This window comes from Euprymna scolopes, chromosome 45 (genome assembly GCF_053919585.1).
Source record: "Euprymna scolopes isolate OS-2025 chromosome 45, ASM5391958v1, whole genome shotgun sequence".
NCBI lineage: Eukaryota > Metazoa > Mollusca > Cephalopoda > Sepiida > Sepiolidae > Euprymna > Euprymna scolopes.
The window spans coordinates 54,297,057-54,309,342 of NC_136526.1; the positions used below are offsets into that span (position 1 = coordinate 54,297,057).

At 34.6% G+C, this 12,286-nt stretch overlaps 1 protein-coding gene and 1 long non-coding RNA gene across 2 annotated transcripts in view; both read left to right on the forward strand.

Moving 5' to 3' along the window:
* The window catches only part of LOC145269673 (uncharacterized), a 73,711-nt gene that overhangs the window by 15,984 nt on the left and 45,441 nt on the right, over positions 1–12,286 (forward strand). The window lies entirely within an intron of this gene.
* Positions 237–9,189, forward strand: LOC145269671 (uncharacterized). The gene has a single exon (XM_080125380.1). It carries the CDS (start codon positions 1,451–1,453, stop codon positions 2,162–2,164), a length of 714 nt encoding a protein of 237 aa, XP_079981506.1. The 5' UTR covers positions 237–1,450; the 3' UTR covers positions 2,165–9,189.

Genomic DNA, 12,286 nt, shown 5'->3' on the forward strand with positions numbered 1-12,286 from the left:
TTCAATATAGTTTATGTAAGTATATTCAATATAGTTTATGTAAGTATATTCAATATAGTTTATGTAAGTATATTCAATATAGTTTATGTAAGTATATTCAATATAGTTTATGTAAGTATATTCAATATAGTTTATGTAAGTATATTCAATATAGTTTATGTAAGTATATTCAATATAGTTTATGTAAGTATATTCAATATAGTTTATGTAAGTATATTCAATATAGTTTATGTAAGTATATTCAATATAGTTTATGTAAGTATATTCAATATAGTTTATGTAAGTATATTCAATATAGTTTATGTAAGTATATTCAATATAGTTTATGTAAGTATATTTAATATAGTTTATGTAAGTATATTTAATATAATTTCTGTTCAACACACTAAGGAAAAAAGTTATAATGATTAGTGAAATATCCAAACTATAGCATATCAAATGGCAGATGGAGAAGATGGTATCAGATCTACGTATGAGAAAATATATGCACATTTAAGATGTGTTTTACAGTAATCCAGACAAAATAAGCATTTTTTTTTAATTACGTTTTTAGAGATTAATAAAGAATTAGAATCAGAATTGACAATTGTATTTGAATTGAGAAAAAATAATAGAATCGACCAATCACTAATATATATATATATATATATATATTTCAGTTAAAATTATATTCAAATTTCTTGAACTAGTGAAGCGTCTCGTGTGTAAAAAAGAAATATACGTTTTTAACTTAAGAACGGGCTAAAATAAATGTACAACGGTTTCAAACCTGATTTACAAAATGGTATAGAATTTACAGTTTTTTTTATATAATTATAACTTTACAACATATATATAGATATATATATATGTAACTATATATGTATATATACACACACATATATGTATATATATGATGGACTCTCCTGTCGATTTCGACATATGAGTTCTGCTACAACTAGTAAGTTGCTCAGAAATCTGCACAGATGATTTTTTTATAGTGGTGAAGGCTTTGTGTGGAACCAGCCACACATTTCGGTATTACTATAACCTTTGTCAGTGCAGATGACTGCCACAGGATAACGTATACAGTAGATTGCAGGTTTTTACATCAATTTCTTTCTCTTAGATGCATGTCTTAACGAAGACTGGGGTACATCTCTCCCAGTGAATTAACGTGCCCTCAGATACTAACCTGAAAATTTCTACAACTCATTTGAAAGTTTTTACAACTTTTAAAACTATATATGTCCATTGTATATCATTTTTTATGTATGTCTAACATTGTTTCTGTTCGACGCACTTAGAAAAAAGTGAGGGAACTTGTGAAAGCGAGTAAATGATCTAAATTCTACCCAACCTACACCTTTGGCGATCATTAACCCTTATCCTCGAGTGGCCTTTGGGCCTTGATAAGTGGTTACTCTCGAGTAAAAGACAAACACAAAAAAAAAACATACATTACACTAAAATGTCTGAACTCGAACATATTGGAGCGCAAACAAGGAAGACATTTCCATGTGAGATATGTGGAAAGTCATTTTCTCATAAAGGTGGCTTGAACCGACACTACCGAACTCACACAGGTGAGCGCCCATATTCGTGCAACATGTGCGGCAAGTCCTTCACACAGAATGCGCCACTACAGGTGCACCTGCGATCGCACTCTGGAGTCGAGATCGTGAAGCCGTTTTCGTGTGACATATGCGGAAAGACATTCTCGCGAAAAGCCGATTCGCAGCGACATGTGCGAACACACTCGGGCGAACGCCCATATATGTGCGAAGTGTGCAACAAGTCGTTCACACAGAAGGGACCATTGAAAATTCATTTGCGATCACACACTGGAGAAAAACCATATTCCTGCCAGTTGTGCGAAGCCTCATTCTCGCGGCTGTCGAGCTTGAAAATTCATCTGAGGACGCATAGTGGAGAGAAACCATTCGCTTGCGAAATGTGCGACAGATCGTTCTCGGAAAATCGGATTTTAAACGAACACGTCAGAACACACACCGGGGAAAAACCATATTCCTGCATATTTTGTGAATCTTCATTTGCACAGAAGTCGTCACTGAAAAATCATCTGAGAATACACACTGGAGAGAAACCATATACATGTCAAGTTTGTGGCACTTCATTTCGACATAACGGCACGTTGAAGGATCATATGAAAAGGCATACTTGAGAAAGACGATATTTTTTGTGAAATCTCTCAGACATCCTTTACATAAAAATCGCATGTCAAAGACCATATGAGTTAAATGTAATGTAAACCAACATCTTGTTAATCTTTCTTAGGCATCGTCTCAAATAGTTCCCTTACATCCAAGTAGCGATATGTCTTGTTAGGGGTGAATGTGAGTAAAAAACAATGGAGAATTTGAATGCCTACTAGACACTATCTCTGATTGTCTAAGGTCGTTCTGTACAAGTGTTTGTCAGGACAAGCTGGCATGAGGAAATTTTTTTGTGACCTCATATCAGGTTGTCCTTACAAATATTGTCTAGTAGGCATTTAAGTTCTCTCCTGTTGGCATTCAAGTTCTCCCCAAAGAGAGAAGCCATATTTTTTTTGCAGAAAAGTAATTTAAGTAAATATACAAAATTAGACTTACAAACACATTGTTTTGCTGCCCAGCGTGTGTATTTGTGTGTGTATGTGGAACGACACTAACCCTTTTTGGGTTTAACCATCCAAGATCACATAGTATTCGCAGCCAAAATAAGATCGCAATATGCCTATTTAAAGATCATATGTGTGAAATCTCTCTGACATCCTTTATGCAGAAATCGCACATCAAAGACAGTATGAGTATATACAATATAGACATTATCTGCCTACTAGACACTATTCTTGAGTATTTAAGGTCTCTGTACAAGGGTTTATAAGGAGAACCTGACCTGAGGTTACTTTTCCTTACAAATAAACGCCGACTAAATATTCAAAATCACATCGTATTCGCAGCCCAAATAAGATCTAGATATGACTATCTACACAGTTTTTTTTATAAGAGGAACGAGTGCACCTTTCCAAGTGATGTTACCTCAAGTAGCAAGACAAAGCTGGATATTCCACCAGACTATATCAATTTTTGTACTGGAACCCAGTAAGACTAAGAGACCAAAAAATAAAGTTATACTATAACATATTAAAATAGTTGGGGAGAGCAAAATTAAGTTTTCAAATTCTTTACTAACTCTGTGTTTGCGAGATAAATAACGTTAACGTAATATTTGAATATCTATGTATCTCGTATAGAGTTCAAATGTCAGTTACTCTTGATTTCTGAGAACTTCGCCTGAAGGAAAATGCAATGTGACTAAGAATGGAAAGTTTGATTGTAGGGAAAAAGTATCCTCACATCAGGTTCTCCTGACAAACTCCGAGGACAGTGTCTGCTAAGCATTCCAGTTGTCTTTATTTTTTAAATTTTCTTATCAGTTTTTTCAAGCTGATAATGGGGCATCCTACCCGATGCCAAACATTCAATTGCTCTAAATTCCAACCCGGACATCTTTTTAAGATTCTGACCATCCATTTAAGTGCAATTATTTGAATCTCTCTTGCACTTGGTTCATCGGGTATATTTTCCAGGTAGTTTTTAAAATTATTTTTCATGAGTCTTGTTACTGGAATAATAGAAATCTTAAGATTCCATTTTTTTCTTCTCCCTAATTGACCATTTAAATGTGTTATATCTTTGTTTGTGATCGTTTATTCTTACCAAATTCCAGGGCAAGAATTCATCTAGTCTGGTGGAGTGTCCAGCTTTGTGTTATTACTCGAGGTAACATCACTTGGAGAAAGTGCACCATTCTTTAATGATGATCCATACCGAGGAGATCTTATTTGAGTCGCAAATTCTAAGCGAGTTGAAATATTTAGTGTTTGCGAGATAAATAACGTTAATGTAATATCCGAATATCTATGCATCTCGTATAGCATTCAAGTGTTATTTCCCCTTGATTTCTGATAACTTTGACTGAAGGAAAATGAAATGTGACAAAGAGAATGGAAGGTTTACTTTAGGGAAAAAGTATCCTCATATCAGGTAGTCCTTACAAACCCTTGTACAGAGGGACCTGATACACACAAGGACATTGTCTAGTAGGCATTTAAGTTCTCTCCTGGAGGCATTCAAGTTCTCCCCAAAGAGAGAAGCCATATTTTTTTGCAGAAAAGTAATTTAAGTAAATATACAAAATTAGACGTACAAACACAGTGTTTTGCTACCCAACGTGTGTGTGTGTGTGTGGAACAGCACTAACCCTATTTGGGTTTAACCATCTTCCTCCAAAGGAGGAAGTTCCATGGGAGTATGAAATTCACAATCGGTCCCCAGTTGCATGTATATCTCCATTAGGAGAGATAACAACGTTAGGTTATTTGCAACTTGCAGGGAAGTGTCTGTGTCCTCCTACATACAGTGTCTGGTATTCCCCAAAATTGGTCACCCATTTTAGTAATGACCAGGCTCAATGTTGCTTAACTTCAGTGATCTGTTGGGAACGGGTGTGTCCATGTGCTTATGTTACCCAGTGATTAAGGCCAGAATCACCTAATATCTGGATGCCAGACGCTATTGATAGATGTCCTCACTTGCACGCAAAGGAACAGTTAGACTCTTAGAAAGAAAACTGGTATTTTTGTACAGTAAATTTTAGAGTTTCCATATGGAGTCACTGAAATAGTAGGTGAATATCTAGAATCCGGATGAACGCCCCATTCCCAGCAAAACCAAAATGATAAAGAAATTAAAATAAAGAGAGAAAATTCATATTTTATTTTAGTAAATGATTTGGTAAATTGTTTCATCTAAACAAAAAACCAATACAAAGTCATGTTGAAGAGAAACATGTTGTCAAGTTAAGTAAACAAATGTTCCTAAAAGAACAACACTTGCGATAATAATTTTACAAATATAAGTAACCTCCACCCCTGAATCACATTTCTATAATACATATATACGGGGTGATCCGAAAGTAACTCACTATTCTAAAATAACTATAATATAAGAATTACGTATATAAATGAATACAGTTACAAGGCTAGACAATACATTTCTTTTTATATAAACAAATTTATTTGCTTAAATCAAATCAGATTTCAATGCTAAACATTCTTAAGTGCATGCCTGTCGAACTCTTTTCCGTTTGCCTGCTTCCCACCTGACTACAACCTGGACGTCTTCAAGTCCAACATAAACAAATTCCTGATGAACTGCCCCCTTAAGTAAGACACTCTATCAAATCTCCAATACTAACGATTACTACAATACTATCCCATTGATTACTGTACACGCAATAACCCTTATCCCTGAGTGGCTTCTGGGCCTTGATAAGTGGTGACTACCTTATAAAAAAAAAAGAATGAAGAGTCTATTTTTTCTCCTTTTCTAGTTTGCATAGTGTTATTCTACAAGCGATGGTGTTAGTCCATGGGTCTTGGTAATGGTTTGATTTAAAAAAAAAAAAAAGTAAAAGTCATCAGCAGAATATCACATTATCTGCGCAAATTGAATTAATGAAAATTGTAACTTGCATATCATTCAAAATAATTCAAAATAAGAATTGCATATGTAAATAAATACACTTAGAAAGACAACGCATTTTTTTTTTAATACAAATTTGTTTGCTTAAATCAAATCAGATATATTTGATTTGATTTAAGCAAATAAATTTGTTGATTCCCCCGACAAAAGGAGGGTGAACCTCTAAATTCACCCTTGTGCATTCACCCGTTCGTCTGTCCACACTTTTCTCAATAACTTTGCCTTGGAATTTTTTAAAATTTCGCACAAACATTAAACATGATATGAGTAAAAAAAAGTAACAGAACAGATTTTCCGGGAAAACTTTGGTTGCTCGCCTAGAGGTGCCTTTCAGGTTAAAATGGCTAAAATTGATACTTTTGTGCTTATTTAAAAAAATGGATGCCTTGGATTTTTATAAAACTTTCTTAAAAGTTGTAACTAACTGATTTCTATATAATTTTGTTTGTCTATACTTTGCGATAACTCTTGGGTGTGCCCCAGGAGCTCTTTTAGGGCTAATAAAAACACTCCATTTCTGGGACTATTTTCCCATATATGTCCAAAATTTTCTGTGTATGTCTATTTAGCAGTTTTGCATGGTGCTGAACTCAAATTTGAATATGTTAAGGCCTTAGGGACTTTTAGGGCTAAATGGGAGGGGGCAAATGATGGATTTAGTCATTCTTTTTTTTTTTTTGCATGGTGCAGAACTCAAATTTACATATGTTAAGGCCTAAGACTGCACCATTTATTCATTTTCACCAGAATTTGATGTTCCCTGGGAACTTTTGAGGCTAAATGTGGGGGGGGGGATGCTGAACTTAGTCATTTTTTTATGCCTCGTTCACTGTGCACTCACTGTGCTCCACTTGTTTCTATCAAAAAAACAATGTTGTCTAGCCTTCCAAACATATTCGTTTACATATGTAATTCTTATTTTCAACTATAGTATATTTTTGAAGTATAATTTCTCCAATTAATGAATATAAGGAGAAAGTAAATTACATGGACATTTATTTAAAATTCAATATGGCCACCATCATTCGCTACCAGCTTTTCAAGTCGATCATGAACCGCATCAACTGATTTCACAAGAAGCTCTTGCGAGATGAAACTAATAACTTCACGTATTCTCCTTTCAAGATTTAAAAACCAAATTTATATAACAGATCTGAAAAGAAAAGAAAAACGCAGATTTAAGTACCACACATTAATTAAGTAACCTGCACACAAAAACTGAGAAACATTACTGCATTTGATTAAATTATAGTTATTTTAGAATAGGGAGTTATTTTAGAATAGGGAGTTATTTTAGAATAGGGAGTTATTTTAGAATAGGGAGTTATTTTAGAATAGGGAGTTATTTTAGAATAGGGAGTTATTTTAGAATAGGGAGTTATTTTAGAATCACCCTGTATATTAGAAGGAAAGTTGAAAATGTTGTAAATTAGAATTTGCAACATTTTTAATTTTGACAAAACGGATAAAGGTTAAAAATTGAAATGTCCTTATTCCATAGTTTCAAAGAATGGCTCTCATATCCTTAGAGGAAAAAAGGTTTAAGTAATTAAAATTTATTTACAAACAAACAAAAAACAAAATTAAAGTATATATTAAGCTTTTTAATTAAATAAAAAATTTTGTGAATAAATATATTTTCATACACACTTTAAGGCACTTGTGCATTTTAACACTTTTGTTTTTATTTTAGGATAGTGTCGTCTGCAACAAGGACTTTCTTACTCCTATCACCCTATGTTAAGAGTTATCTTACATTTTGAAGTTTTCAACTGACAACACAGACTCATTATCTGAAAGTACTTCTTTTAAACTCCTCGGCCTAACGTTCACAGGAACCATGAGTTGGAACAATTACATTGAGAGTATTGCCAGGACTGCTGTGAAGAAATAGGCTCTCTCTACCGTGCTAGAAAGCTATTAATGCCCAAAAGTATCCTGTACCTCTATAAGGCTACCATTCGCCCATGTATCGAGTATTGTTGTCTTATTTGGGCTGGTGCATCTGCTACTAGTATCTCGCTCCTAGACAAGGTTCAAAAGAGAGTCACCAACCTAATAGGTCCTGAACTGTCATCTAAGCTTCAACCTCTGTCCCATCGACGAAATGTTGCATCCCTCTGCCTGTTATAGAAGTATTATAATGGTGTATGCTCCGATGAACAGCAAGCACTTGTACCCCCTCGACTTAAATATCCCCAACAAACCCGACAAGCAGCTAAATCCCACCCCTTCACAGTAGAAATCCCTAGATGTAAGAGAGCTTTCTACTCCAGTAGTTTCTTCCCCAGAACTACTAGACTTTGGAATTCCCTTCCGGGTCCCTGCTTCCCCAACTGTACTGACATGCAGAAGTTCAAATGTAAGGTGAACCAACATTTGCTGCCCAACTCCTTACATAGTACCCCTGTAGCTTAGGTCCCTGATAGTAGCCCCTACATCAAAGTGGCAATGTGCCTTGTTTGGGGTGAAAATGTAATAAAAAAAAATTATTTTGCTAATTATTTTTTCCAGCTGAGGATAAGAGTTGTTTGATCTCCATGGAATAATAAAATTTTAATATTCGACTTGTATTTCTTGTGTTGAGCAATAGATGTTGTAAATTCTACTTTACAAAATGTTTGATTTTTTTTTTCTGATGTCTGTGCTTTATCTCGAATATTAAGCTTTTTCATCTGGTTAGAATTGTCCTGTAAATATTATTTATATACCCACTTTAAGTTTTCAAATTTATTCCTTTTGTAAACTTTAATTTTTGAAATATATGTATATTATAATTCAACAATAATTATTTTTATACCTCTGAAACACTACTGTCTCAGTTCTTATGCAATCAGCAGTGTAGAAGGTGACAATTCCTGCCAGTCATGAGATTTGAACCCAGCCACAAAATCACCTTTTGCTCCATTTGCTAAGCTTTTACCTCAGGGCTGTCAAACAATTTCCACACAGAATTATTAAATGCCAAATTATATATATATATATGTGTGTGTGTGTGTGTGTGTGTGTGTTGTTTTATTATTTCAACCTCTGGTGTATTAACTTAATTCATTATAAGTTTCAATAGGCAGAATAAAAATTATCTGCCTATATCGTCAGATGATTTAAGTAAAAAAAATCTTTTTTAACTATCTCGTGTATTGAAACAACTTGTAATGAATTAAGTTAATACACCCGAGGTTGAAATAATAAAAAACATTTAGCTCTACTAACATATTGAGCACTTCTGTTTTTTTAGCAAATATACCTGTTATATATATATACATATATATATATTGTGTGTGTGTGTGTGAAATTTTTAAAAAACGGCACCAAACTTCTTAAACAAGAATTTTATCCAAACGATCACAGTTTTTTTCTGCATAAAAAGCAAACCTTTCTTTTTGCAGGAATTTGAAAGTTTTTAAACTGGCGGTAAATTGTTTGGTCTAGAGAATTGTCCTCCGGCATATTTTATTTTATTTTTTTAAACATTGGAATTGCTTTTCTCATTTTTTTTGTATTATTTCATTTGCTGAAAATGTCAGAATTGTTTGGAAAGCAATCGTTTTGTCTGTTTGTACACGTTGTGGTAGTTGTTTCTGAGCACATTTAATCGCTCGCATAGAAATCATGTTTCAGATTTATTCCAATAAATTCATGTTTTTTTTGCTACTTTACAACATCTTTTTAGTTGTTTTTTCTACACTTGCCATTTTTTATTATTTTAAATGTGAGTCCTTTTTTTTGTGTGTGTTTTTTCTTTGTTGTTTTCTATGGACGAGGATAAAATTCGACACTTGTACAGTTTAATCAAGACATTAAAAAATGAAATGGAAATATTGAAAAATATTATATCGTACGTACTTGTTATAGAATTAAGTTCTCATAAAAAAAAACACTCAATTTGATCAAGTATTTTTTTTTCGGAGGAAAATCAAATTTTAATGAAATCAATTGTCTCGTGGCCATTTTTGATTGAAAAGCAAAAGGTTGTATAATGATGACGAAACATACCGATATATATTAGTGAAAGAATGTAGATTTATTTACATAAATTTAGATGAGAAATAATAAGGATATAGATCGAAAGAATAAGAGTTTGTTTAGAAAGGAGTAACGTTACTTGCGGTTAATCAGGAGAGTTGGTTGGGTGGCCATGCCAACCAGGAGCGGGCTCTGTCACATCTTGGTGTGTTGAGAGTTCAGCGGAAAAGAGGGAGGGATATAAGAAACAGGAAGTCCCATGTGTCGCTCTCCGGTTATCAGAGTTAAAGGGAAACAATCGAGTTAACCTGGGAATTTCAATTCCCACATAATCAACTATGGTATGAATTCAAAGTTGAATGAGACCAACTACTGTATAAAACCAATGTATATGTGTGCTTTGTAGATTCAATGATGTACATGCTAGATGAAACTTCAAGTTTTCATGGAAAACAATTATTATGAAAGTTACTCGGCAAAATTAGGGATAAATTTACAAAATTGGTGGAAAAAAAAATGAAACAATTACTTTTTTTTTACATGGAGTTCACCACTTATCAAGGCCCAATGGCCACTCGGGGATAAGGGTTATTGTGTGTACAGTAATCAATGGGATAGTGTAGCAATAGTATTGGAGAATTGATAAGGTGTCATTACTTAGAGGGGCAGTTCATCAGGAATTTGTTTGTGTTGGACTTGAAGTCATCCAGGTTATAATCAGGAGGGAAACAGGCAGACGGAACAGAGTTCCACAGGCGTGCAGTTCTAAGAAAGAAGCTTTGTTCATGAAATCTACGTTTTGATTTAGGCACAGATAAAGAGTGGGGAAAATTTTTGACAGTGGTTTCAGCTAGTCGGGTGTTTTTTGAAAAAGATTGGCGAGGGGGAACCAGTGCTTCCTGATTTTTAGCACACTATAGAGAACATGCCTACTGGAGAGAACTTGAATGCCTTCTAAACACTGTCCTCGAGTATCTAAGGTCTCTCTGTACAGGGGTTTGTCAGAATAACCTGACATGAGGATAATTTTCCCTAGAAGTAAACTCTGACCAAATATTCAAAATCACATAGTATTTGCTGGCCAAATAAGATCTTGTTTCTATAGCTAACCCACATTTGCTTTTACGAGGAATCGTGCACCTTATCTAAGTAATAGCACAAAGCTGGATACTCCACCAGACTAGATAAATTCTTGTCATGGAATCAAGTAAGACCAAGAAACCAAAATAAAACATATACCACAACGTATGTAAATGGTTAATTGGGGAGAGGAAAATTATGTTCTCAATTTCTTTACTAACTCGGTGTTTGAGATATAAAGAACTTAAATTGAACATTCGAATATCTATGTATCTCATATAGACTTCAAGTGTTAGCTCCAGGTAGTGGGACTCTTGATTTCTGAGAACTTCGACTGAAGTAAAATAAAGCAAAAAAATTAGGATGAAATTTTGTAGTTGATATACAGAGTTTTCAAAAAAATTTTTTTTTTATCAATTCTAATTCTTCTTTTTCTTTGCTTCTAAGTATTCTTTACAGCTTGGTTTACCAGGGATTGCTTCTAAGTATTCCTTACAGCTTGGTCTTCCAGGGATTGCTTCTAAGTATTCCTTACAGTTTGGTCTTCCAGGGATTGCTTCTAAATATTCCTTACAGTTTGGTCTTCCAGGGATTGCTTCTAAATATTCCTTACAGCTTGGTCTTCTAAGGATTGCTTCTAAGTATTCCTTACAGTTTGGTCTTCAAGGGATTGCTTCTAAATATTCCTTACAGCTTGGTCTTCCAGGGATTGCTTCTAAGTATTCCTTACAGCTTGGTCTTCCAGGGATTGCTTCTAAGTATTCCTTACAGCTTGGTCTTCCAGGGATTGCTTCTAAGTATTCCTTACAGCTTGGTCTTCTAAGGATTGCTTCTAAGTATTCCTTACAGCTTAGTCTTCTAAGAATTGCTTCTAAGTATTCCTTACAGCTTGGTCTTCCAGGGATTGCTTCTAAGTATTCCTTACAGCTTGGTTTACCAGGGATTGCTTCTAAGTATTCCTTACAGCTTGGTTTACCAGGGATTGCTTCTAAGTATTCCTTACAGCATGGTTTACCAGGGATTGCTTCTAAGTATTCCTTACAGCTTGGTTTACCAGGGATTGCTTCTAAGTATTCCTTACAGCTTGGTTTACCAGGGATTGCTTCTAAGTATTCCTTACAGCTTGGTCTTCCAGGGATTGCTTCTAAGTATTCCTTACAGTTTGGTCTTCCAGGGATTGCTTCTAAATATTCCTTACAGTTTGGTCTTCCAGGGATTGCTTCTAAATATTCCTTACAGTTTGGTCTTCCAGGGATTGCTTCTAAGTATTCCTTACAGCTTGGTCTTCTAAGGATTGCTTCTAAGTATTCCTTACAGTTTGGTCTTCCAGGGATTGCTTCTAAATATTCCTTACAGCTTGGTCTTCCAGGGATTGCTTCTAAGTATTCCTTACAGCTTGGTCTTCCAGGGATTGCTTCTAAGTATTCCTTACAGCTTGGTCTTGCAGGGATTGCTTCTAAGTATTCCTTACAGCTTGGTCTTGCAGGGATTGCTTCTAAGTATTCCTTACAGCTTGGTCTTCTAAGGATTGCATCTAAGTATTCCTTACAGTTTGGTCTTCCAGGGATTGCTTCTAAGTATTCCTTACAGCTTGGTCTTCTAAGGATTGCTTCTAAGTATTCCTTACAGCTTGGTCTTCTAAGGATTGCTTCTAAGTATTCCTTACAGCTTGGTCTTCCAGGGATTGCTTCTAAGTATTCCTTACAGCT

Bases quoted from the DNA above. Each gene is read 5' to 3' on its own strand.
- LOC145269671 (XM_080125380.1), top strand. From the start codon at position 1,451: ATGTCTGAACTCGAACATATTGGAGCGCAAACAAGGAAGACATTTCCA.